Genomic DNA, 26620 nt, shown 5'->3' with positions numbered 1-26620 from the left:
TATACCTCAATAAATATGGTTACAAATAACTGTTCTATCTCCTTCCAGAATTCTTCCTATTCAACAGCGGGACCTGACACTGTTCAATTGATAATTTCCAAAAGCTCTATTTCCCTGCCTGGGGGAAAAAAACAGCAAGGCCATTCAGGAAGTATCACTTGCCCTTAGTCAACATGGTATCCTGAACGGCTTCAGGAAAGGGATCTGGGGAGGAGAGACCCTAAAAACAGACAACGCCCCCGCCCACCTGCTGACCTTAGTCAAAATGGCTGCCTTTGGCGTCGTTTTTATCAGCAAGCGCATGCCCGGCCCTGGCCCCGCCGCTCCTCACCCCTTGGCGCTGTTGCGTGCGTCGCAACGTAGAGGGGCAGCGCGGGAGGAATAAATTTCTCTGTGATTGGTTGGTGCAGGATTTCAAACCGTCGCTGGAGGCGCGGTGCCGCTCTGCCGTTGGGTGAGGCGCGGAGGGAAGTAAGAGGAAGGCGGCCCAAGTGGGGCCAGGCGGACCCGGCCAGGTGGGCGCTAGAGGCTGCGGGAACAGGTGCGTCTGACTCTGGGTGTGTGGTAGGAGGGAGGGTGTCCGAGGTGGTGAGCCGTGGCCACCGCGGGTTCAGGGAGAAGACCGGCACCTACAGCCCCTCCTCTGGGCCTCTCCACGGGTCGGGGGAGGCTGCGGCCCGAATGGGTGGTGGCTGGGAGTGGGGGGCTTCTTTCTCCTAGCTGTGTTTTGCGGAAAGCTGGGGGCGTCTTTTTGAGGTGGTGGCTTGAACAGGGCAGGAACCGCCCCCAAGAAGTGACTTTAAGTTAAATACAGAGTTTGAGAGTGGGTGGGGTAATACCCCCATTCTCTTCAGAGGAGCAAGGAGTTTTGGAAGGGAGAAGCCCTGGTGTTTGAGAGGCGGGGGCGGCTTGAAGTGGAGCCTCTCTCCCTTGTGGGCTGTGTGTATCCAGGTAGGCTGGCTGAAGCAATGACATCTTGCCTGTCCCATCCTAATTCTTAGCTTTAGGAAAAACGAGGCCTTACTTTTACAATTTCACGTACGTTTCTCTTCCCTGGATTTCGTTCGTAGGCGGAGGGAGTGTTTAGCAACGTAGGGTGGGTGAGAAGATAAGGCTTTTTTTTTTTTTTTTTTTTAAAGAAATGCCATTATCATTCTTTTGAATGTGTGGGGTGAGCTTTTCGAATTATTGAAAGTGCTTAGAAAAGGCGCCTTTCCTATAGCTTAATCATTCAACAGGTATTTAATCAGTGCATAATGTAAGTACAATACAATCTTATTTAGCCTTAAAGGAGCTTGCACTTTATTTGGGCTGATAGAACTGAAGATAACTGTGGTGAATCTAGTAGGCCTCTACCCTATTGAGTATACTGTACATTAGTATAGCCCTTTTAGAAAATATTTTGGCAGGGCGCCTGGGTGGCTCAGATGGTTAAGCGTCTGCCTTCTGCTCAGGTCATGATCTCAGGGTCCTGGGATCGAGTCCCGCATCGGGTTCCCTGCTCAGTGCAGAGCCTGCTTCTCCCTCTCTCTCTGCTTGTGCTCTTCTATCTCTCTGTCAAATAAATAAATAAAACCTTTAAAAAAAAAAAAAAAAGAATATTTTGGCAATATTTATCAAGAGCTATAAGAGGTTTTTACCCTACGATATAGTAATCCCAGCCTTGGAAATCTATTCTAAGGAATACAGCCACCTAAAGAAAAAAACTTGTTCACAGTGATGTTCAATTCATTCATTCAGTGAATGTCGATTAATCGTTTGCCAAATGTCAGGCCCTATTCTGGGTACAGGGGCTCAGCAGTGAACAAAACAGACAAAAATCTGTGCATTCTTGGAACTTAAACTGTTGGGGAGACAATAAACAAAGAATTTAATATGAAAGTATCTTAGGTGAAGACAAGTGCTTTGGAGGAAAATAAAGCAGAGAAGTGTAGGGGGTAAAGGCTGCAATTGGAAATTGGGTAGTTAGGAAAGACATCAATGAGAAAACGACATTTGAATAAATCCCTGAAGGAGGTGAGGGAGTGACCATGCAGGAGATTCCAGGTAGATGTAACTGAAAAACTGAAAATTACATTAATATCCAAAGAAGAGGATCGTTAAATAACCGCTAATCAACTTTTTGTAACTTAATGGAAACATGATGGAGAAAAGCAAAACACAAAGTTATATCAATCTATGATTGCAATATTATGAGATATGAGTATATAATGGGCAAAGATTAGTTAAGGAGATGCATGTAACTTTCACGATTAAAAAAATTAATTTTTTTGAACTTAGAAAAGTCACAGTTGAAGCAGTGTTTTATATCTGCCAAATGAATGTTATCAATAATAGAGATAATAATTTTGGACTGAAACTGTTAGGGAATGTTTTAGTGAATTGGTAAGACACCAGACCTTGAAGAATGGAACACTGCAGAATGGGAAGAATCCACAGAATAGGAAGTAAAAAAAGAGACCTTAGTATACTAAACTGGTAATAATTTTCTGAGAAATAATAATTCAACTCATCTTTTTATTTTAGTCTTCATTCACGTTGGACTGAGAACATTCTGTTTACTCTTTCTGCAATTCATTTGTTCATAAGAACATTTGGTTTCAAGATATTCCTTCTGTCTGCCAGTTGTATAGAGGCTTCTTATACAGTAAAGCAGAAGCTGGACATTTGGGAAAAAGAATTGCTCTGAAATGCTTTCATATGAAAGAATCTTGTAGTATTGAGACTTTCTTAGGAAATGGTTTTCTTTGGCAGTGGGAAACCTGTATTGCTGAATTCTTGGGAATCTCCAGATTTAGTAATGTTTGTGAGAATGTTTTTCATTAAAACTCTTTCCTGAAAAACTCAGACAACCTTCCATTGCTTTGTCTTACAATATTTAACACCCTTGATGGATCTAAAATGTGATGTATAGGTCTCTTAATAATGTTGTTTCTAGGAGGAAGAAGAGGATAGAGACTTTTCCCAGGATACTCTGCAGTTAAGATCTGTAATAATCTGTTATTCTGAAGGACGATGTCTGTCTCTTGGCTGGGTGATTGAAATTAAATTGGGGACTCAAAGCAATCACATCAAGCTGAGACTCTTTCCTGGTGATGTGAAATTGCTCCCTCAGGGATACTCACAGATTGGGAATCTGTAACATAGTGACTTCTCCACCTCTGGGGCTTCTCATCAATAACAGCTGAGATTCTCTAGCACCTTTTTGTTTAAAGTGCTCCACAAACTGATTTCCTTGCTACACACAGGGATCATTTCAGCTTTCCCAAAAGGCAGCTGCCTCTATAGTGAAAAGTGACAGCTGTTTTACAGCTACAAAGCAATGTACTACAATATGACTTTGTTTTTGTTTCCTTTCACATAAGTGTATCTCCTAGCTACAGAGCTAAATAATAAAGGGGGAGAAATAAAGGAGTGTTCATGTGGGTGAAAATGTGACCCAACAGGAAAATTAACATCATTTTTAATTGACATTGAATAGGATGAGTAAATTTTAGCTTTTTGAGTTACAATTTGGCAGAGATATCAGAGTTAGTACTGATGCAGAAAGATATTTTTGTCATCTATAAATAATTCCTGAATGTCACTTCTATAGAACATTAATAAAAATACATGGTCCCCTGGCATATAAAGAGAAGAGGATTATATTTTGCTAGTGCCGTTTTTGGATTACCCTAAGTAAACCTGTGTTAGAGGAAAAGCTATTTTCAGATGCTACAAGCCTCAATGTAAGACAGCTTGCTAAAGAGCCTAGACCTGGTCAAATTTTGCTGTCTTCTCCATTCTTCTTGGTCTGGTTTCCAGCTATGATTTGGTAATCACTGTGGTAGGATGTAAATAACAACTATCAGACCAAAACAAAAAACAAAAAAAATGTCATACTCACTATAATACCCTATAGTAAGGTTCAATTTATACATTATAAAACTTACCTAAGTGAATTGATGCTATTCTGTGAGGTCAATAGGCCAAATGTTATTGTTCCCACTTCTAAATGAGTCTCAGAATTTGACTTACCCCAGGTTATACTAGCAAATAGAAGAACTAAAACTTTATCCCAGGGCTTCTGTCCAAGCCACGCCTTTTTTAAACTGTTGTTTCAGTTTTCATCTATATTACACATTGATGTTCAGGAAGAATGGAAATTCTTTTGACAGTAGACTCATGGGTGTGTGTATGTGTTCTCTGATTTTCTTTTATTATTTATTTATTTATTTATTTAGTAAACTCTACGCCCAACATAGGGCTCCCACTCATGACCCTGAGATCAAGAGTAGCACGCTTTACTGACTGAGCCAGCGAGGCACCCCTATCAATTATTTATTTTTAAATATTGAGTGTGTGTGTATGTGTGTGTGTAATACAGTAGTGCCAAAGGTAAGGTTTCTCCTCTCACATGTACAGTCTACCTGGGATATAGGGTAGAACATGAGAGAAGAGTCCATGGGTATGGTGATCATACTTGTCAGAAAGGGAGTAACTTAAGGTGGTCCTGAGGTTTGGAACTGAGTGAATAATAAGGAAATCAAAATTGGGAGTTGGTGGAGTAGGTCAGTGGGTAGAGTAGTTGCTGATATAGAACAAAGTCTCTGAATCAAGCTTCACCTCCAGGGCATCCCAAGCAAATTAAGAGCTATAGGACTGCAGTTAGGAGAGAGGCTGGAGAAGGATGGGTGATCATCTGGAGAGCTGTAATGACTAACATGGGATAGTTTGATAAGTTCTTCGAGAGATTGGAGGATTGAATTTTAGGGAATATCTGGTGTCGAGAGGGAAGAATAGAAAAAAATCCATAAACCCTTCCTAAAACTCTAAATCTGGAGAGTCTGATGGTCTGACAGTTGAAGGTTACCTCTGTTGTTTTATAGCAGAGCACTGGCAGTTCAGTTAAACAGCTGCCTCCTGGGTACCAGGCATGTTTGTAGATGGAGGTAGTTGTATGAGATAACTGTTACTACGATGAAGAGATGTCCCCAGGTAGGTTCTCTGTGTCTTTAGTCTTTTTAGGAATCTGGTTGTGTTTTCAAGAGCGTACCTCCCCACAACCCTCACTCTAGGGAGTGATATACACAAAGAACATAGGCGAGAAGAATAGTGGGCTAGAGGAACTTGAGAAAATGTGAGGATTTCTTTTAAAGGGGACAAATACAACCTGTTGTATTGTCATTTAAAACAAACCTTCTGATTTTTTTTTTTTTTAACAACCAGTTTTTAATACTCTAGTTGCACTGTGAAATCTTCCTTTTCTGCATTCTTGGGCAGTTAGAAGTTTTCCTATGTGCAGAGTTCACTGTCTTAGTCTCAGAATGTATAGATGACTGCTGAGATAATGAAAATCAGTGCCCTACATTAAAGTTGATCAGTCTCTTCCCATTTTTACTGGAGCCAAAGGAAATCATCATTTGAATAAACTACTGAATGCCCTGCTCCTGCCCTGTAGCACTGGGTATATGTGCCTGTTTTGTCATACTGTTAAATCCATGGGCATCTCCACGGCTTCCAGATCTCTTCCTGCCAGTTTTCATGCTATTCTTTTAGTTTTGTTCTTAGTTTAGAGAAAGATCTTTGTAATAAATTTGTTAGTCTGGTTGCTTAGCAGCTTGCTGTGATTATGTAGCTTGGAACAGATACATTGCCATTTGAAAATCTTGGTTTCCGGCTCTGATTCAGGTATATGTTGCCTCCAAGCTTGGAATTGAAAGCTTTTTGGCTATTAGACCAATCATCATTTGAGTGCAAATGAATAACTCTGTAGCATTTAGTAGAAAATATCTTTATGTTTATATATCCCTTTGTCCTTTGTGGGTTTTTTTGTTTTTCGTTTTTTACCCTCATAGCTTATGGCACAATCTTACAGACATTGTAAAATCACTAAACCTTCATAAAAGAGTTATTTTTTCTTTCTTTTTTTTTTTTTTTTTTTAAAGATTTTATTTATTTGACACAGAGAGAGCACACAAACAGGCAGAGCTGCAGGCAGAGGGAGAGGGAGAAGCGGACTCCCTGCTGAGCAGGGAGCCTGATGCTGGGCTCCATCCTGGGACGGACCCTGGGATCATGACCTGAGCCACCCAGGTGCCCCCATAAAAGAGTTCTTAAAATTTTATTTAGATGCATGAAATAAGGACCTAGACCAGAATGTTGAAGGGTGATTTGGAGAAACACAAGAATCCTTTAATGGTATTTCTAAGGATGTTCAATTTTCAAATGAAATTTATTTTTTATTTCATTTCCTTGATAATTTTTGTAACGTCCAGTTGATGTCTTTTTTTCTTGATTGTTAAATGAAGACCTTATTTCCTCAAAGTGTTTCCAGTTGTCTATTCAGAACAGAACTGTCTGTAAGGACACCGTTTTTAATGTAATATCAGCAGGTCTTTGGGGGGAAATATGAAGCCTGAAATTCACTTCACAGAACACAGTAGCAAATGATTTTTTTACTTTGCCCTTCTAACTGTGAAGGTGGTGTATTGTCTCCTTGACGCCAGAATGTGGTACAACATAATCCTTTGCCTATACTTAGTATAAATTTATTAGACATAGTCCCTGCACACAGTCCAACAGAGAGCCCTGCATTACAGAAATAATTCTTGTGCTGCTGAGCTGGCGATTTCCTCACTTAATCACTCGTGTGACGTCATCTGAGCCGTTGGTAGGAAATGTGCTGACCATGTCCTGCGTTTTAAAAGGCAGTTGCAATAGGGGTACTAGCTAAAAATGAAATTAAAAATAAACCTTTTAAGTTAACGTTGAAGGTCTTCAAAGTCCAGAAGGATTAAAGTGGCAAAAGCATATTAATCAATAGACTAAGAGCCACATTTTATAGTTGGTCACCTAGTAATCAACTGACATGCTTGTCCTTAATTGCTTTCCTCACAGCTCCAGAGTGATTGCAGAGTGGAGGAAAAGAAGTAGGCAGGAAGGGGATGTTATATTTGGAGGTCTGAAGTGCTTTTCTGATTTTCAAATGAATGTTAAACATTCCAACTTTGTTTTTATAATAAAGATCATACAAAACACTGATTGTTGGCTTGAGATCCTTATAATGGTAGCTACAAATGGAAGAGTCCAGATGTTAGTCACTGATGGCTATATTGGATTGCTACCGAATCTTTTGTCTGGGGGAGAAGGCAGGACCCCTAATGTATATTTGATTTCTTGGCAGAAAGATGGATACGACGATGCTGAATTTGCGGAATCTGTTTGAGCAGCTTGCACGCCGGGTGGAGATTCTCAGTGAAGGAAATGAACTCCGTAAGTCATCCTGAGCTGGCCTGTGTGAAGAGAAAAAACAGATTTCAGATTTGGGTTTTCTGCAAAGCTGAAGTGTGCTCCAATCTTAAAAATTGTTTTTCATTTGGGCTTCCTAAAAGGAAAATGATGGTCACTTATCCATGGTTAGAGCTTAATGGACACTCATTCTAACTGGTCGCTTTTTTCCTATAGTTGTTCTTAAGTGGGTGTACCCAGATTTCTTTCATTATCAAGAGTCTCTTTCCATTGAATACTTGGCATTAGTTGCCAATTTCACTTTCATACCAAGAACTGGGTAAAATCTGAAGTTCCAAGGATGTTGCTTCTTTCTTTAGAGTAGTTGTTGTCTATATTTTTTATCCTGGGCTTTCCCTCTGTGCTATAAAACATTTTCAGTTGAAGAGGAGAAAAATGTCATAATTTCTATTTGAAGAAGGGACTGTTCATCTGCTTTCACCTATTTCACGTATTTGATTCTTAGGAAGAAAGGATTGAAATTGGGTAGAGAGTTGGGGAGAAAAAGGAGGTGGTGATAGAACGATGGTCTGGGAAGTAGATTAGTGCAGAAGGAGGGGGACTGATGGCCCTGACTTAAGTGATCTAAGGAATTATTTTTTATCAGCTTTTCTTTGGGTTGCCATCATCTTCCATTTCAGATTTTCATTAATACCTAATTTAGTAAGCGTTGCTCTTAAGTCAGCCTCATTGGTATAAAAGTAATGTAAGAACTGTGTCTCTAACCTTTATTTATTTATTTATTTATTCATTCATTCATTCATTCATTCATTTATAGATTTTCACAGTACTTAGTATGGTGTCCTGCTTATGCCATTCAGCATTTTCTTTATTTGATGTTTTTAGTAGCTCTTATCCACTTACCTTTTAAAACAATATTCTATTTTCTCTCTCTTAATAGCTGTTGCATGACCCTATCATCTGATAACCAGCTCAGTAACCATGATGGCATACTAATTAGGCTTCTCTTTGAGGTCACATCATCTCAGAAGATGGATTACTTTGGAGCCCAGTGGGGAAGAGTATTGAATAAGAGATCTTAAAATTCAGGCTCATTCAGCAAATATTTAGCAAGAACCTAAAACAGCTTCTAGCACATGTTGAGTTGAAGGAGAGGGATGACTGACTAAATGGCTTCATGGATGAAAGTGGGGTGGAGCCGTAGATGTAGGGTAGGATCCCAACAGACACAGACGAAAGAGGGCATTTAGGGTGGAGGCAAGCGGGTGTGGGGCTTGAGGGGAATAGGAGTAAGGGGGGAGTGGCATAATCAGAGCAGAGCTTTTGGAAGATGACCCTGGCAGAGGGGGAGGCCAGGAGACCGATGAGGATGTGGTTGCCATAGCTCAGGGAAGAGGCAGAAGGAGCCCTAAGTAGAATGGGGTTTGTGAAGAGGGAAATAAGGGGAAATGGGTAGAAGAGACTGTGATAATAAGATCTCTATGAGGAGGCAGCTGATAGGATATGGGGGCAGAGGAAGGAATCTGCGGTTTGGAGTCCCAATAACTCGGGCTGGCTTTTAACTCATTTCTGTGTCTTTGTCTCCATCTGTAAAATAGGAATTCAAGTGTCTTTATCTTTGTGGGAGTGCTGTGAGCATTTGCGGATAAAAAATGAGAGACTGGTTAGTTGTGAAAATACTTTGGAAGTAATTATGCCGAAAAAGTTAGATATTTATTTTTACAGGTATCCTTGTTTTATAAAAACATTTCTATGTTCCCATTGATTCCTGTTCTAAAATAGAGGTATGTTTTGCCTCCCTCTCCCAAATCCCTAACTTGGAATGTTGGCTTTTGAGTAAATAGGGTGGCTTCATGTTTTCTAGACTCTAGAATCTCCTTTATACAACCACCTCAGTCTCTGTCCTCTTCTTTGATCCTAGGAATTCCTCCCATGGTTAAGTATCGTGACTCTTTATTCTTGTCTTTCATCGGTCACTTCATTTTTCTCTCTCCTTCTTGTATAGGTTTGTTCATGTTGTTGTTGTTTTTAGCTAAGTCCAAGATTCCTGAAAGATCAGAGTGAAGGTTAATATTCAAATAAAATGACTGTAATAACCTACTTATCTTTGATTTCCCTGGTCTACATTGTTTTTATCTTCTATTCTTATTTTATCATGAGCTGCCTGAATTTTTTTTCATGTCGTTGGTGTGTAAATTGGGAATAAATATAACTTCATATTTATCAGGTACCTATTGTGTACCAACACAATGCTAGTGTGTTGTAGGTACAACGCTGTGTACAGTAGGTGATACTACAGTGTATATGACTTGGTGCCTATCTTCAAGGAGATTATGGTATTTAAGTTTCAGAGATAGGTTTCTTATGAAACAGAAGATAATACAAGGGTCAAAATAATATGCTTTTGGGAAGTATAGAAAAATGTAATGTGGAACAAATGGATTAGGAAAGGATTCATAGAACAGATGGGACTAGAATGGATACATAAAGAAGAGTGTAGGTAGAGCATTCTGTTTGGAGTACACAGCTTGATCACAAGGGAGAAGGCAGAAATAAGCATGGGTCTGTTCTGGGAGCAGGGACAAGAAAGGGTATTGTGTAGTGGTGGGAGGTAAGTTTGAATAGACTGGTGAGGTGGGCTTGGATGCCTGGAGTTTAAATTTGATCTGAACAGCAATTCTTCATTTATTTGTTCAATGAATATTTAAGTGCCTACTGTGTGCTACAAGGCACTGGAGATAAAAGAGACACAGCGCCTTTGCCCTTAAGAAGCTTAGAGAGTGATGGGGAAAACAAAGGAAGAGCCTGTGCAAAGGCACCAGGAGGAGTGAGCTGAGAAAACAAGATCTCTGGGACGGTTTTTTTTTTTTTTTTAAAGATTTTTATTTATTTATTTATTAGAGAGAGAGAATGACAGGGAGAGAGAGCATGAGAGCAGGGAGGGTCAGAGGGAGAAGCAGACTCCCCGCTGAGCAGGGAGCACGATGTGGGACTCGATCCCGAGACTCCAGGATCATGACCTGAGCTGAAGGCAGTCGCTTAACCAACTGAGCCACCCAGGCGCCCCTCTGGGACGGTTTTAATCTATTTGCTGAACTATGAATCAAATCCTTTTTGTTGTTGTTGCTCTTTTGTTTTTAATGAATCAGAGATTATCCTCAATTTGTTTTAAGGAAGTTTCCCTTAATTCCTTTTTGATAGATGCATTTCATAGTTTAATATATACATAACTAGGAAGTTAATACATCTTTTGAACGTGTACTTCATGACAGGGGCTAGTACCAAGTTGGAATTGTGATTCACAAACTGACCCAAAAAATGCCATGTTTATTGATCTCCAATATCAGAATTTTTCCTGATCTGTGATCTAACGTGCCATTTTGACCCATCCTGGCAAACTTAGTTCATAACAGAAATGTTCCTAAGTAATATCTTAGGTATGCAAATGTTCTGGTTTTGGTCTAACACAAACCAAGTTGAACTAGTAATTGAATCATTCATACTATTAAAATAGGAACTCTTTCCTGGAAATGAACTGATACTTTATTTGGTTTGAGTTCCATCGTCCAATTCACTTAGACTTATAATATATGCCAATTAACAATGAGTAGGGATTAAACCCCAAATTTAATAAGGTTTATCAAGAAGGAGTGTCCTTGGGGTACCTGGGTGGCTCAGGTCATAATCTCAGGGTCCTGGGATGGAGTCTGCTTCTCCCTCTCCCCCTGCCCCTCCCCCCACTCATTCTCTCTCTCTCTCTCTCTCTCTCTCTCAAATAAATAAATAAAATCTTTTTTTAAAAAAGGAGTGTCCTAAAGAACAAACAAATGAGCAAAATTAGGTCCAATGGAAATCTTTTCATTCTCAAAATTGTTTTTCAATTCAGCAGGTATTTGAGTGTGTATGCAGCACTATATTTAGAAACATTTAATGGACCACAGTGTGGAGCTAGAAAGTTTTTAGACGTGTAGTTGAAAAGTATATTTCTTGTTCTTTATTTTTTTGAAATTGAAGTACTATTACATACATCAGAAAAGTACACAAATCATAAGTGTAGTACTTGATGAATTGCCAGAGTGAACATGGCTAAGAACCAGCTCTTTAAAAAAATTTTTTGTGAATCTACATTGTTGAAATAGTTAAATTGGCAAAAGGATGTATTCTCTTTTTCTTTAAATTAAGAAGGAAAAAAATTTAGTTATGTGTTCTAAACTTAACAAAACCAACATACTATTTAAAGCTATTTGAATTGTAGCTATATATATATGTATGTATATGTGTACATATATTTATCTTTTTTTTTTTTAAGATTTTATTTATTTATTTGAGAGAGAGAATGAGAGAGAGAGAGTACATGAGAGGGGGAGAGTCAGAGGGAGAAGCAGACTCCCTGCTGAGCAGGGAGCCCGATGCGGGACTCGATCCTGGGACTCCAGGATCATGACCTGAGCCGAAGGCAGTCGCCCAACCAGCTGAGCCACCCAGGCGCCCCATATATTTATCTTTGATAGTTGCATTGTCTAAGATAACTAGGTCATAATATCCTGTTCTGCTAAAACCTGTTGTTTGTTACAAACTGAAGTGTCCTTTGTGTAAGACGCTTTCTCTAGATTGAATTGGCAGTCTAATTTGTAAGTTTGAAATTTAGTCCAATTATTAAGACTGAAAAGGGCGCTATATTCATTGTTCCTATGCTCTTAGGTTAAATTCAAACAGGAAAAGTGCCCTTACTACCCAAGAATCTGCTAGCTTTGTGTGCCTGTGGCCTAGTTTCAGCTGTAAACTGGGTTAATTTGGCCAGCAGCAGATGTACACCTTGGGAACTTCCTCCATGAAGGTGGTGGGGAGTGATGCCTAGAGATAGATCAAGGGTAACGAGAAAATAGGAAGGCAATGTAGAACAGTCTTTGCCAATAGCAGGTGGCAAGCGTGAACGCCACCAGGGTTATCATGCTTTGAGGCACTGTGCTCTCTCTGCAGACATGTGGAAAGAGTCCATATTCCGCCATCAGTGACTCACCCAAAGTTAGTATGATCTGTTCTTCTTGTGTCTTTCCCACTGAACGTTTATACACCCTTCAGGGCAGTGTTAAACAGCACAAGCAAATTGGCTCTTTACTTTCAAATCAATATTTGTATAATTATATAGTTGAATGGAATTGCAGGCCTAGACATCTATAATATTAGTCTACATCTACTGGAGCATATTACAGCAGTTACATTTGAATTTGCTGTTTAACGTCTCTCTGATACAGCAATGCGTGACTCTAAAGGAGGCTGTTTTTGTTTTATAGCTGTAACTGTCCTGGTGCGCGACAGCTGCCCCAAAGGTATCCCCCTTTGATTGCCTTCTGTTCAGGAGCTTTCAGTGTTGGTATTACATCTGGAGCCAGGTGACTAATGAGTTACTTATTCCATAGCAGATGCCACTGGCTAAGCCAAAGTAAGTGGCCAATTGAAACAGGAATTGCTCTCCACAAAGCTGTCATGCAGGGTGATGAACATATATCCAGGATCTGCTCCTGGTTATTTTCAGCTGGCTTTGTCTAGAGTTTAGCTGGTCCCTTAATTATATATTTGGAGGAAAACTGACTAGAGGACTCAGTCATTAGAGCATTAGTACTGTGTTTGGAGCTCGAATTATTGAAGTTTCCCCCTTTCCTCAGAATTCATCCAGTTGGCAAAGGACTTTGAGGATTTCCGTAGAAAGTGGCAGAGAACAGACCACGAGCTGGGGAAGTACAAGGATCTTTTGATGAAAGCAGAGACTGAGCGTAGTGCTCTGGATGTTAAACTGAAGCACGCACGCAATCAGGTGGATGTCGAGATCAAACGGAGACAGCGAGCTGAGGCTGACTGCGAAAAGCTGGTGTGTATTGTTCTGTACGCCAGAACTGTGGCAGTGGGGGGAGGGGGCGGCATCATTTGGTCATGTTTCCACCTGCCAGTTATACTCAGTTTCTTCTTCCACATTAAAGAACTAAAAGCAACCCATCCATTGACAAGTTGGCCTTGATTGGAGCTGAAATTGCAGCGTAGGAACCCTGCTCTTCATAGGCTGAAATTTAAATTTTTTTTTCTCTTTTAGACTTGAAACTATTACTTACTAGATTTCAGATGAGAATTTAAAGAATTAAAATTAGGCAAGGAATTCCTAGCGTGCTTGGTCTGTCACAAGATGTTGGCTATCTCTTATGCTGCCCAGAATGGCCTCATCCTTTTGTCAATAGCTAGTACTTTGTTATTGATACAGGCAAGACAACTCTAAGGTTTTCCATCATTACTGCTCCTCATTCAGGGTCAGGGGCTAGATGTATTCAGTCAGTTGAGCAATGTGACTAACGTGGAACACTATCATTTTGATGTACCAGGATGGGTCATGGTACAAAGGAAGGCCTTCATGAGGAGGCACTAATCCATCTTGGTACAGTGTTAAATGCCTCAGTAAGCTCAAATTGACTGGTTCCAGTGTGTCACAGCTTTGTATCCATTTTAATGCATTTTGCTCCACCATTTAGAAAGGTGGGTGGCTGCTTTGATCCATAGAGGAAGCCAATAATTGTCCTGATAAAATGACACTAAATTGTTTTTGCTAGCGAAATCTATTTTGGGACTCTCATTTTGCAATACTGTCTTGGATTTCCAGCTTGACCTAAAAGTCTTGTAGCAGAAAGCCCACTATTCTGGATGGAGTTCATTTTACCAGTCAGAAATCAGAGACCCAATCTGGGCTTGATGTGAATTAATATGCTATCGGTGTAGCAGCTTTCCTGAAGGCTCATTTGCATAATGCTGTATTTTAATGTCTTCTGGTCTGCCCGTCCCATAAATTTGAGGTGAAGTTTCTCTCCTGGTTAGTTAGGATGTTTTACTCTGCTTTGGTCTGCAGGAAAGACAGATTCAGCTGATTCGAGAGATGCTCATGTGTGACACATCTGGTAGCATTCAACTAAGTGAGGAGCAAAAATCAGCTCTGGCTTTTCTCAACAGAGGCCAGCCGTCCAGCGGCAATGCTGGGAACAAAAGGTGGGGAAACTGCATCTGTTGTTATCTGATCACGAGCAATGCAGCTGTCACAAGTTCTTGCTATCTGAACTCTTAAATAGGCTGCTTCTGGAATGTGTGCTGAATAAAGCGGAAAAAGACTTTGGAGGAAGGGTGGGTGGGAAATAAAGGCACAGGGGCCTCCCAATTTCTTTTATCTTCTTTTGTTTTTGATCTTTCCTTAGGATGTTGTTTCACCATGGGTAAAATTTTGATGTTGGTGCTAAACTGCACAGCAATAACTAATCCCACTCATTGCTAAGAAACCTAAAGGTGAAAGTGGCAGTTCAGCAGTACTTTCAGTGTTTACTCTCCAGAGAGCTCTTGTAGCTCTTCTGGTTTAGAAGGCCTTCTGTGAGCCAAGACCAGACAATAATTTTGGTTCCACTGCATCACTATTTAAAATAGTCTCAACCAGGCTTAGAATTTAACACCCCCAATACAATACGTAGGGAAAGGTCAGCACTCTTCGAGCTATTTATTTTGTTGCCTGGTTGTTTTATGGGGAATCTTTATAACTGAGAAGATATATGGGCTTAATTTCTTCAAAAGCTAATGCTGGGTAATACTCTTTCTTGTAGAAAGCACCCACAATTGGGATCAGATTAAACTTTACTCTTCTGTCTGTGAATTTTTAGTAGCCTGTTCAGCAGGGAGTAGCACCCATGCTGTTGTAACTTTCTTTTTTATTTATTTATTTGAGAGAGAGAGAGTGAGAAAGAGCATGAGACGGGAGAGGGTCAGAGGGAGAAGCAGACTCCCCACTGAGTGGGGAGCCCGACGTGGACTCGATCCTGGGACTCCAGGATCACGACCTGAGCTGAAGGCAGTTGTTTAACCAACTGAGCCACCCAGGCGCCCTGACTGTAACTTTCAACTGCTGTTGTGAGGTCTTTGCCGAAAAAGCAGCTGTGCTGCGTGTGTCCTCATGCATGCACAGCCACGCTCTCCCATGGAAACCATAGCAAGCAGCCACCACAACTAGGCTTTGAACTTGTAGTTGTCGCCATAGGAAAGCACTGCTATGAAATTGCTGGTGGTTACCTGACCACTGTGACTTGTTCTGAGCGTTCATGCATTTTATTTTCCAGAGTCTTCTGTATCTAATACTGTGTTGTTTCTCTCATCTAGATTGTCAACTATTGACGAATCTGGTTCCATTTTATCAGATATCAGCTTTGACAAGACTGACGAATCGCTGGTAATAAACGTTTGATCTCTGAGAATTGTCTATTTTTCTTACCCCTGCTCCCTCAGGAATCTCTCTCTTGTCCTCTCTTCTGGAATTCCTTTATTACTGTTTTATTAGTTGATGTGTTACAGATACTGAGCTAGCATTTTATTTTATTTTATTGATTAATTTCTTTAAAGATTTTACTTATTTATGAGAGAGAGAGAGAAAGAGAACGCATGGTGTAGGGGAGGGGCAGCGGGAGAGGGAGAAAGTGTCTTTAAGCAGACTCTGCACTGGGAGTGGAACCGGATGCAGCAGGGCTCGATCTCAGACCCTGAGATCACGACCTGAGCCAAAACCAAGAGTCAAACACTTAACCAACTGCACCACTCAGGCGCCCCTGTGCTAGCATTTTAAAATAAAAATCCACACAGGCTATAAGAGACTGGCTTATATATTTAGTTTCTGGAAGTGAGAATATAGAATTCAGGATTTGGTATGAGGTTAAATTTATTTAATGGATCTGTGAGCTACATGTACTAATTGACTGTATCTTGGCTTATTCAAAAGCCCCAGCTAGCAATAAAAAAAAAAATTTAGTAAGATTCTACCCAGGCAGGGTTTATTTGCTGCTCTTGGAGAGAATAGACTTGTGCCTTATTCAGAATTAGTTTGGTTCTTGAAGAAAACTTAGTCATACTTCACAATTAGAAGGAAACCAGTGCTCTAGAGCTTCAGCCAGAAGACTGACAAAGTTTCCAGGCACTCTATAATGCTTTGTTCAACAGTGATTAACTGGTCTAAACTCTTTGTTACCCTGCTTTTGTGGGGCAGCACCCTTTTCTTAACTTATGGTGTTGCTTCTGCATAAAAGGTCACCTCTTGATATTTCAGTCTTTGATGTTCAGAGACTGGTGGTTTATTGGTTTGTGTATCTTGCCTGTTTTACTGGCCGAAAGCTAGCAAACAAAGCAATAAATCAGGAGGTTATTTGTGGTTGGTTTTCTGATAGTGAAAGAAGTGATGACTACTTGTTATATGGGCTAGGAGCGTTCTGTCCTAAATCAGTGTTTGGGGAAATCATTGCCATTTTATAGATATAAATAATAAGGAATGATATGAATAGGTCTGGGATATATAATAAAACTAGAACATATTAATAGCTGATTTTGGAGCTAGACCTACTTATGGTGTATCTGTTGTAACCCAAACTGAATCAAATAATTAGTAGCTAAATTAAATTATGTGACCAGGAATTGGAGAGATTAGATTTCATTTAGCTAAGCTACCAGTTGCTATGTACTACTGTTTCTGGGTTTTGTGTTTTCAGGGATTATTAGGAGTAAGGAAATCACATGAATGTAAATGGTTAAACTAAGTGAAGTGAAACTAGACCACGGTAAAAAACATAATTCTCCAGTGGTGAATGTCTTTGTTGGGGCCCAAGGAATAGGGATGTTTGGGAAATGTAAAACCTGAACTAGAACTTTTTAAGTGGCTACATTGTACAGAACGTCTGATTAGATAGCAATCCCTTAAGAGTAAGAAGGACATCTAACCCGATCAGTATAGTGCCTGAGATTCTGTGAGTTCTACAACTAATTATAGAAATAGTCAGAAATAAAGGACCAGGCACTGGAGATAATCACGACAGAAGTTGATTCTCTAACCTTTTCTTGCCTCTGTGGTATTGACTCCTGACTCTATTATAATAGCTTCAATTTTGGAAAGAAAGCAAGTTAACTTACCATAGCTCTGTAGCTACAGCACCTGAGACCCTCCCTTCCCCTTTGCCCAAATTGTAAGTTAGGCAGTCTGACTCAAAAAGCCTTTAAAGTTCTCTGTAAATTTATTTGCACAGGGTTTAGGGGAGGCCTAATAACAGAAAGAAATTAATGCAGTGTAATTGTCAACAGGATTGGGATTCTTCTTTGGTAAAGACTTTCAAACTGAAGAAGAGAGAAAAGAGGGTACGTATGGTTTTGTTTAGTTTTTGTTGTTTTTACAAAATTACAATAAAGGAGTTTTCTTTAGAAAATTTTCCATGATACAGCATTCCTGACATGTTGCTCTAACCATAGTTAAACACCCATTACAAATGAATTCATGCTGGGGGGTGGTATGGCCGATCCTCAGGGTAGTAACTCAGGACAGAACCTTTCCTATTTCACTGTTCTGGCTGCCTTAGTTCATTCATGGAGTGGAAAAGGATATACTTGAGTTTGTTTTGAGTTGTCATAGGAATTTTTATGCAGGACTTTTGTACTCTAATAGAATTTTCAGATGAAATGTGTGTATAATGGGATATGCAGAGCTCTGTGTGTGCTTGTTTAGGGTACTTAATATGTTTCCAAAGACTTCATGTCCTTAGATAGGATTACAGCTCGACTCTTTCTGGTGCTGTCATCTAAATTTTTCCAAAGCTTGTTTGTTTCTTTTAGGGCACTGAGGGCATTTTTGTGTTGGTACAACTTAAGCTTCATGTGGAAATAGAATGAGAGAGAGGATATTGTTATTTACCATAGCCCTGGTACCTAGGACTTTCACCCAAGTTGTCTAATGGAATAATTTTATTTTCCGTGCTTCAGAACTTCTGTTTCGCACTGAACTCCTCGGTCTTTGTCTCCTTTCCAGCGCTCTAGTAGCCGACAGTTCATTGATGGTCCCCCTGGACCTGTAAAGAAGACTCGTTCCATTGGCTCCACAGTAGACCAGGTAAGAATAGTCAGGCCAAGAGAATTGTGGTTGTGAACACATCAGAGGTTAGTGGCCCCAGCCATGAAGAATCCTGAGTCAAGGGGTGCTTGGGTGGTTCAGTCGGTTAAGCATTTGACTTTGGCTCAGGTCATGATCTCGGGGTTCTGGGGTCAAGCCCCACGTTGGGCTCCTTGCTCAGTGGGGAGTCTCCTTATCCCTCTCCCTCCCCTTCTGCCCCTTCCCCTGTTTTCACTCTCTCTGTCTCTCTGTCTCAAATAAATAATTAAATAAATAGAATCCTGAGTCAACGCTGCAACGTTATTTTGAGAGAGAGATTTGGTGAGTTTTTCTATGTAATAATAGGATCCTTATCATCCATATGAATGGAATCACTCTGATTGAGTAAACAACTGTCAGCTTTGTATTTGTTTCTTAGTTGCTTGTATGTATGCCTCTGTGACCTATGTTTCTGTTCGAAAGTATGAGGTTTCAACTGAGTGTTTTTGAGCTGGGTCTGTAGTTCCTGACCAAGATTTAAGAATTTTTCAACCACTCCAGAATTACCGTATAGTGGAGGGGAAATTAGTTTCACATGTTTGTCCTTCCCTCATTTCTACTTTTGTTTCAGGGGAATGAATCCATAGTTGCAAAAACTACAGTGACTGTTCCCAATGATGGCGGGCCCATCGAAGCTGTGTCCACAATTGAGACTGTGCCATACTGGACAAGAAGCCGAAGGAAAACAGGTCCACTGGGTTTGTAGCTAAATCGCCTGTGTAAAACAACTGGTGAAATTTCGGGAGACTTGGCTTTTTAGAACCCTTTGAGGCAGGGATTGGATAGTGTGGGTAGTTTCTTGCTCCTGCTTTCCGAAGGCCAGAGCACTGTATTATACTCTACCTTTGGATTGCTAGCCTGGCCTGTGCCACTCACACATAATATGTTCTTTCTTTCTTTCTTTTTTTTTTTAATATTTATTTATTTATTGGAGAGAGAGGGAGGGGCAGAGGGAGAGGATCTTCACGCAGACTCCCCGATGAACATGGGCCCATACGGGCCTTGATCCCAGGACCCATGAGATCATGACCTGAGCCGAAACCAAGAGTCGGATGCTCAACCGACTAAGCCACCCAGGTGCCCCATAACTCATTATTCTTGAAATGATTTTTTCTGCATAGCCATTGTTGTCGCTTCTGATTATGGTTACAAATTACTGGTTGTCTACTAGTTATATTAAAATCGGGGTTAAAATTCACAAGGAACAAAATATTAAGAAGCTTAAAGTTGCTTGTTTTCTAGGTACTTTGCAACCTTGGAATAGCGACTCCACCTTGAGCAATAGGCAGCTGGAGCCAAGAACTGAGACAGACAGTTCCAGCACTCCACAGAGTAATGGAGGGATGCGCCTGCATGACTTTGTCTCTAAGACGGTAGATGAGATCGCTCTTTCTTCTTTTGGGCACACTTAATTTTTTTATTGTGAAAATAATATATACCGGGAACAGATTTAAATAACTTAGTGTTAGAAAGTTAAATGTCAGATCTCCTTTCAGTTCTACTCTTCAGGGCTGACTGCTGGTTACAGAGGGTCTATATCTTTCCATTCTGTGAGTAATATTACATTAAAGCAGCTTTTCAGAAGCAGTTGTTTATGCTTTTTAGTGATATGTATTTACATAGTATGCTTAAATATAGCACATTTTACCTTTGTCCCATTGGATTTCCTCATAAAAAACCAAGCAACCTGAGGCTCAGAAGAGTTAACTGCTTTGTTTGAGCCACAGGACAGCAAGTGGCAGAGTTAACATGGAGATTTTGTCAACAGGTTCTTTCCACTACTGCACACTGCCCCCTTCCAGCTGGATGACCTTATGCAAATTACACAGCCTCGTTGGCTTCTGTTTCCTTAGCTTAAAGAACAAAACCTGTGTTGTAGGACTATTGTGAGAATTACACAAGTATTTGTAAAGGGATTAGGAAGTTGTTTGGCACATCCTAAGTGCTTAATAAATGCTGGTTGTTGATGATGATAATTTTCTAATTCAGACCCCTCTGTTATTTCTGTCCTCAGGTTATTAAACCTGAATCTTGTGTTCCATGTGGAAAGCGGATAAAATTTGGCAAGCTGTCTCTGAAGTGTCGCGACTGTCGTGTGGTCTCTCATCCAGAATGTCGGGACCGCTGTCCCCTTCCCTGCATTCCTACCCTAATAGGAACGCCTGTCAAGATTGGAGAGGTAGAACCTATGGGGGCCGTCCTTGTGTTACCGCTTCTTTAGCTTTTTCAAAGCTTAATGTCAGTTTTTATCCTAAAATTAGTGATGCCAAGCATAGTTTTTCCCACAAATGATGAAGAGAAATGATAAAATGTTAACTTGCAGCCAAGTCCTGCTTGGGTTTGTCTGTTTAGTAACTTTTTTATACCAGACTTCTCTTCCCTTCCCTCCTTCCACCCTCTCCCCTCTCCCCTCTTCCCTACTCATCCTCCCTCCCTCCCTTTCCTTCTTTCCTTCCTTCTTCCTCCCGCCCCCTTCCGCTTCCTTTCTTCCTCTGCTCTTCCTTCTGCTCCACATCCTATTCTTGTTTTGTAAAATTCCAAACATATACAGAAGTAGATTAGGATAACTAACCTCTGGTTCCTATCACTCAACTTCTGTGATTACTAGTTCATGTCCAATCTTGATTTATCAGTACCCCCATGTCCTCCTCCTGGCCCTGTCCAGTGAATTACCTTGAAACAAATCCCAGCCATCATATAATTTCATCTGTGAATGTACTTCCTCTTATGTTAGAGGTATCCCATACTAAGCTATTAAGATTCGATTGCTTATTTTTAAAAACTGATTCAATCTATTAAGAAATTATTTATTGTATGAATAACATTAACAAGATTCAGAACAAAATGATTATGCTGCTACCCAGCCCCTAGCAAATCAAATGTTACTTTTCTTTAATCTTAACAGTTCTTATTCGTGCATGTAATTGGTTACAAATTTTTTCTACTCTGATAGAGAACCATGGAGTTCTCCTCTACAGATAGGTTGGTGTCCCGATCAACTGTGAGTTGTGTTAAATAATTTTTCTAAGAAAAATTAAAGGGTAAAAAAGGTTTTCTTTTTTAGAATAATAAATTCATATTAAAGACCATACCTGTAATCTCATTATTGCTTGCTTTCTGAGGCCCTTGAGGAGAGGAGAAGCAGGGGCAGAGTTGTAGCTAGTGGTCTTATTACTTGTTCATGCAAGAGTGTGGTATATGTGACCATAGATCAGTCCTGTTGGGGTTGTAGGAAAAATACAGCTGAGAGTCTCTGTTCTAATATATGGTTTGGGAATAGGAGTTTAAAAGTAAACCTGATGTCCCAGCCTGAGTATTAGTTTGGAGATGGTTCTTCCTACTAGTCTTGATTTGCTGGTCTAAGTGGTATAAATAATAATTTAAAACTCTCCCTTTTCAGGGAATGCTGGCAGATTATGTGTCCCAGACTTCTCCAATGATCCCCTCCATTGTTGTCCATTGCGTAAATGAGATTGAGCAGAGAGGGCTGACTGAGGTAAGAGTCGGCCTTCAGGGGTGCCTGGGTGGCTCAGTTAAGCCACCAACTCTTGATATCCGCTCAGGTCATGGTCTCAGGGTTGTGAGACTGGGCCTGTGTCAGGCTCCGAGCTGGGCGTGGAGTCTGCTTAAGATTCTCTCTCCCTCTCCCTCTTTCCCACTCCCGCCCACCCCCGCCCCCCACTCTCTCTTAAAAAAAAAAAAAAAAACCTTCAGAGAGTGTGAATTTGTTATTTGTGTTAATAATTAGGAGTTCTTAACTGACAGTGTCACTTTGATAATAGACAGGCCTGTATCGGATCTCTGGCTGTGACCGGACAGTAAAAGAGCTGAAAGAGAAATTCCTCAGAGTGAAAACTGTACCCCTCCTCAGCAAAGTGGATGATATCCACGCTATCTGTAGCCTCCTGAAGGACTTCCTCCGAAACCTCAAAGAACCCCTTCTGACTTTTCGGCTAAACAAGACTTTCATGGAGGCGGCAGGTAAGAGGAGATCTTACTACTAGAATGTGAGTCCCATAGGGGCAGGAAATTTTGACTCTTCTTGTACCACTCAGTACGATGCCTGCAACATTGTGCATGCACACATGCTTTGATGGAAGAAGAACTATATCAGTGTTCTTGGTGCCCGTCCTCTTCTTCTCTAAACTATGTAAGGTACTGACAGGGGGGCCATGTGAAGGACTGTGAATCTTGTCAGCAAAGGTCTTGTAAAATTTGTCTTAAAATTGAAATTTGCCACTCCTACTGCTACCACTCTTGACATCTGTCATCCTGGAGTGGCAAAAGAACTTACTGATTTTCCTCTTTCTGTTCTCCGCCCTCTGTATGATCCTCAAACAGTATCTAGAGGGGTCTTTCCAAAATTTAAATTAGATGATGTCTCTTCTGTCCTTAGTTTTCTCCAGTGACTTCCCATTGCTCTCAAAATAAAATCCACAGTCCTTCACATGGCCCCAAAGACTCCACCTGTAGGATTCGGCTCCTGGTTACGTCTCTAGAATCATTTATCTCAACAACCTTCCCTTCTTTCTTCTCCCGATACGCTGGGATGCTTGCAGTTCTTAGCACATAACCAAGCTTACTCCCCTCTTGAGGCCGTTGCATTCGTTATTGTCTCAGCCTGGAATGTATTTGCATGATTTGCTCCTTTATTTCTTTCAGGTTTCTTTGTGGGTATCTTGTCCTCAGAAATACCTTTCCTGACCACCTTGTCCAAAATAACTGTGCCCATTACTTTCTAGCTGCTACTATATAGCACTAACTGATAGATACCTGCTTTTTGACTCACTCCTCCAATAGAATGTGAGTTCCATGAGGCAAGGTCTTTGTTTAATTCTGCTTTACCTGAGCACCTAGAATAGTACCTGGTCCATAGTAGGCCCCTGACCACGGTTTAAAAACGAACACTTTCTTGGTAATTGTAGTCGCTGCAGTTGTGTGCCTGCCTTCCCAGCACGTGGGTTGCTAGCTGCTTTCCCTAACTGCAGGAGCCGATTTTTTTTTTAAAGGTTCTGATTTCTACTATTGAGCTGTTGGCCAGTATCCTGCTTGGTAATGAAACTGGAGTTTGATGCAGTCATGAAGCTAATCAGAAGTTTCAGAAGCTTACTGTATAGATGAGACTTTGTGGTCGATCACTTGGAAGCATGCTGTCAAGGGAAAGAAGTCTAGGCCTCTTGGTGTTCTCTTTTCATTTGCAGAACTCACAGATGAGGACAACAGCATAGCTGCCATGTACCAGGCTGTTGGTGAACTGCCCCAGGCCAACAGAGACACATTAGCTTTCCTCATGATTCACTTGCAGAGGTGAGTACAGCAGAAACTTGCTTCTGGGAGCTTGGGAATTTGCCACGGGGAACATAATGTGGGTTGGGTGTTAGGGAGGGAATGTGACGGGTGAATTGTTTTCTGGTAGATCTTATCTTTTGGTCTGTGTTTAAGCAGAAGAGCAAGTCTTCTAATTGAGTATTCTCTTGCTTTAGAGTGGCTCAGAGCCCAAACACTAAAATGGATGTGGCCAATCTGGCTAAAGTCTTTGGGCCTACCATAGTTGCCCATGCTGTGCCCAATCCAGATCCAGTGGTAATGTTACAGGACATCAAGCGTCAGCCCAAGGTAGGCAAGTGCACTGTATATATAAAATATATATATATAAACCTGTTTGACATGATAACATGAGAGAGTGGTGAGAGGTAGGCCCTAAGCTTTGGAAGTGTGCTAACCTGTTTGGTGGCTGTTTAGGTGGTAGAACGCCTGCTTTCACTGCCCCTGGAATACTGGAGTCAGTTCATGATGGTGGAACAAGAGAACATTGACCCCATGCATGTCATTGAAAACTCAAATGCCTTTTCAACACCACAGACACCAGATATTAAAGGTAAGGCCCGATCTGACTCCCTCTCTGGTTTTGGCCATGTACCCTCTCCCTGCCTTTGCTAGAGCTGTTTAGAATTCATATTCTTCAATAAAATTAAGTTTGTTATGAGGATTCTAACATTAAAAGAAAATTTGTACAGTTCTACCATCCTAACTTCTTTTTTCACTTTTATGGAACGTGGTTCTCCTTCTTTTCCTTATACATATGGATATTTTAGAAATATAATAACAATTCAGATATAATTTGATCTTATTTCACTTAGCATATTGTGAGAATGTTTTCTGTCACTATGTAATTTATCATTTTTATGGTTGTAAATGGTAATTTACTTAACACATTCTATTAGGAATTGATGTTATTTTTGAATTTTCCATAGTTACTAATAGTGCTGACATCAGCATTATATGTATATACCTCTGTTTCCCCTAATACTAAATTCCCAGGAGTGGGAATCACTGAATTAAAGGGCTTGAACATTTTTATGTTTCACCAACTTGATTTCTTAAAGGCTTTTGCCAATTTGTATTGCCACCAAAAATATTTGAGTTTGGTTTCTTCCAACTTTACTGGCATTGGAGACTTGACCTCTCATTTTTACAAGATCCTTTTTAAGAAAGAACGTTGTTTTTTCTAATATAGGTAAGAATCAAGTGGTCAAACATTAGATTTGTGAATGTTGGAGTTTGAGAATGGCCTAAATCAGGAAGTGAATGTCAGCTATTCATTGAGCAGTTGCCTACATAGTTCAGAAGATAGACTGGTGTGTTACAGACGATGACAAAAATGATCTCTGGGACTTTGCTTGGGTCTCTAACCTTAGCTCTTAAGTGCTTCATAGGGTATTCAGCTGAAAACTGGTCACCCACAAGGGTGCTTTTCTTTTTGCCCTTCCTTTAAAAATATGTCTTAACTTTGATTGAAGTGAGTTTACTGGGGCCCGTGACCACTCCTGAGCATCAGCTTCTCAAGACTCCTTCATCTAGTTCCCTGTCGCAGAGAGTGCGCTCCACCCTCACCAAGAACACGCCCAGGTATGGGGAACCGGCTGGCTTGGGAACTAAAAAAGGACTCTTTCCTTAGACCTGTCTTCCCAGCATACCGAAGCTCGTATTGAAGGGAAAATGGAATGAGGCCTTCAGCTAGCAGCTAGCCTTTAAAAGCTAATCTGGAGCCATAAGGACCCCTTTTTGAAAAGGGTCTAAAGGTTTTGTTTCTCCTCTCTCATCTCAGGCGACAAAGAGTAGTTTGCCGAGTAGTTGAGGAGGGTTTCCTATTTTTAGCTGATAATATCAAGTAATGTTAGAGTTGTTTATTTGCCTTCTTTTCATAGAATACTGTTTTGGTTCATTCTCCATAGATTTGGGAGCAAAAGCAAGTCTGCCACCAACCTAGGACGACAAGGCAACTTTTTTGCTTCTCCGATGCTCAAGTGAAGTCACATCTCCTGTTACTTGCCCGCATTCCCTGACTGCAAGGAAGGGCGCACCTGTATTCTCTGCTCTGCAGCCTCCTGTACTCATTACTACTTTTAGCATTCTCCAGGCTTTTCATCAAGTTTAATTGTGCATGGGGGTTTTATTAAAACTATATATATCTCCCTCTCTTTCTCCTCAAGTAATGTCATATCAACACCTTGTGCTGTCGTTGTTGGGAGCTTTTAGATGGGAGATCTTTACAGCGGTAGAAGGGAGAATATGGAATTCATTGTGATTGGGGGTGGGGGGGGCTGGGGTGGGCGCATCCCTTTGGCTTAAAGCCAAATGCTGCTCATGACTGATCCTTCTCTGGTGTTATTTAGAACTAATTTCCATGAGACAGTGACAGAAGCTGCACCTCTTTGGTTAAGAGTGACTTGTCTCAGGGTGGGAGGTGGGAGGGCAGGGTAAAGAAAGGTTGGACAGAGGATTTAGGATGGCTCCTTCTGAGAACTTGGAGGTCCCCTTCCCCCAGTATGAACTCAGCTGTAACGTGGAGCCTTCATAAAAATGGATAGGGTGAGGACAGAACCAGTGATGGGGGTGTGCTTATTATTAGCTTTGATTCGGATTGATTAGGTGTAATAGTGTTAAGTGGCACAACCTTGTAAAAGTGATACTACAACTTGTATTTATCTCTAATGGGCCTGTGGCTGGACTTTGGGTTTGCTTGGGGTCAAAGCCAGTTTGTATTTCAGTTGCATTCGTTCTGATGCTTGACCCTCCTGTCCCCTTGTCCATTGGAGCCCGACTTCTAAAGGTCATATGCCGTCTATTTGGCGTCCCAGTTCACAATTAAGAGTAGGCTATAAGGGGAGATTGTCAATATTTTGTGTGGCAAGAAAAGCCACAGTCATTTTGTCTTTGCACTTTGGTTGCTAAAATCTTCCTATGGAACATAGCCACATCTAGATAAATATGAACTTTTTCTTTTATTAAAATTATTTCCAATGTCTACAAAAATGCTTTCTTCTGTAGAATGTTTTTGACCCATAGTCACCTTTGTCTGTAAAACACATATTTAGAATAATATTTGGAAAAAAGTAAATCGTATTTTCAAAAGTT

General features: G+C 40.7%; 1 protein-coding gene across 3 annotated transcripts; it reads left to right on the top strand.

Annotated features, from left to right (window-relative positions):
• Positions 1-298: 298 nt before the first annotated feature.
• RACGAP1 (Rac GTPase activating protein 1) lies at positions 299-26620 on the top strand. 3 transcript variants are annotated; one of them, XM_036112973.2, is made up of 17 exons: positions 299-541; positions 7170-7254; positions 12897-13099; positions 14120-14256; positions 15406-15475; positions 17365-17418; positions 18083-18163; positions 18774-18900; positions 19445-19575; positions 20217-20381; positions 21603-21698; positions 21985-22183; positions 23404-23509; positions 23686-23818; positions 23945-24080; positions 25003-25111; positions 25438-26620. In XM_036112973.2, the coding sequence occupies exons 2-17, from the start codon at positions 7170-7172 to the stop codon at positions 25511-25513; spliced, it is 1908 nt and encodes a 635-aa protein (XP_035968866.1). In that variant the 5' UTR covers positions 299-541; the 3' UTR covers positions 25514-26620. The 3 variants fall into 3 exon arrangements, with proteins under 3 accessions (XP_035968866.1, XP_035968867.1, XP_035968865.1); XM_036112974.2 differs by having other exon boundaries at positions 300-541; positions 7166-7254; positions 18774-18891; XM_036112972.2 differs by having other exon boundaries at positions 300-541; positions 7166-7254.

Source organism: Halichoerus grypus, chromosome 6 (genome assembly GCF_964656455.1).
Source record: "Halichoerus grypus chromosome 6, mHalGry1.hap1.1, whole genome shotgun sequence".
In the NCBI taxonomy this organism is placed as follows: Eukaryota; Metazoa; Chordata; class Mammalia; order Carnivora; family Phocidae; genus Halichoerus; species Halichoerus grypus.
Note: the sequence above shows the minus strand (reverse complement) of the source record. Positions and strands in the feature narration are given on the sequence as shown.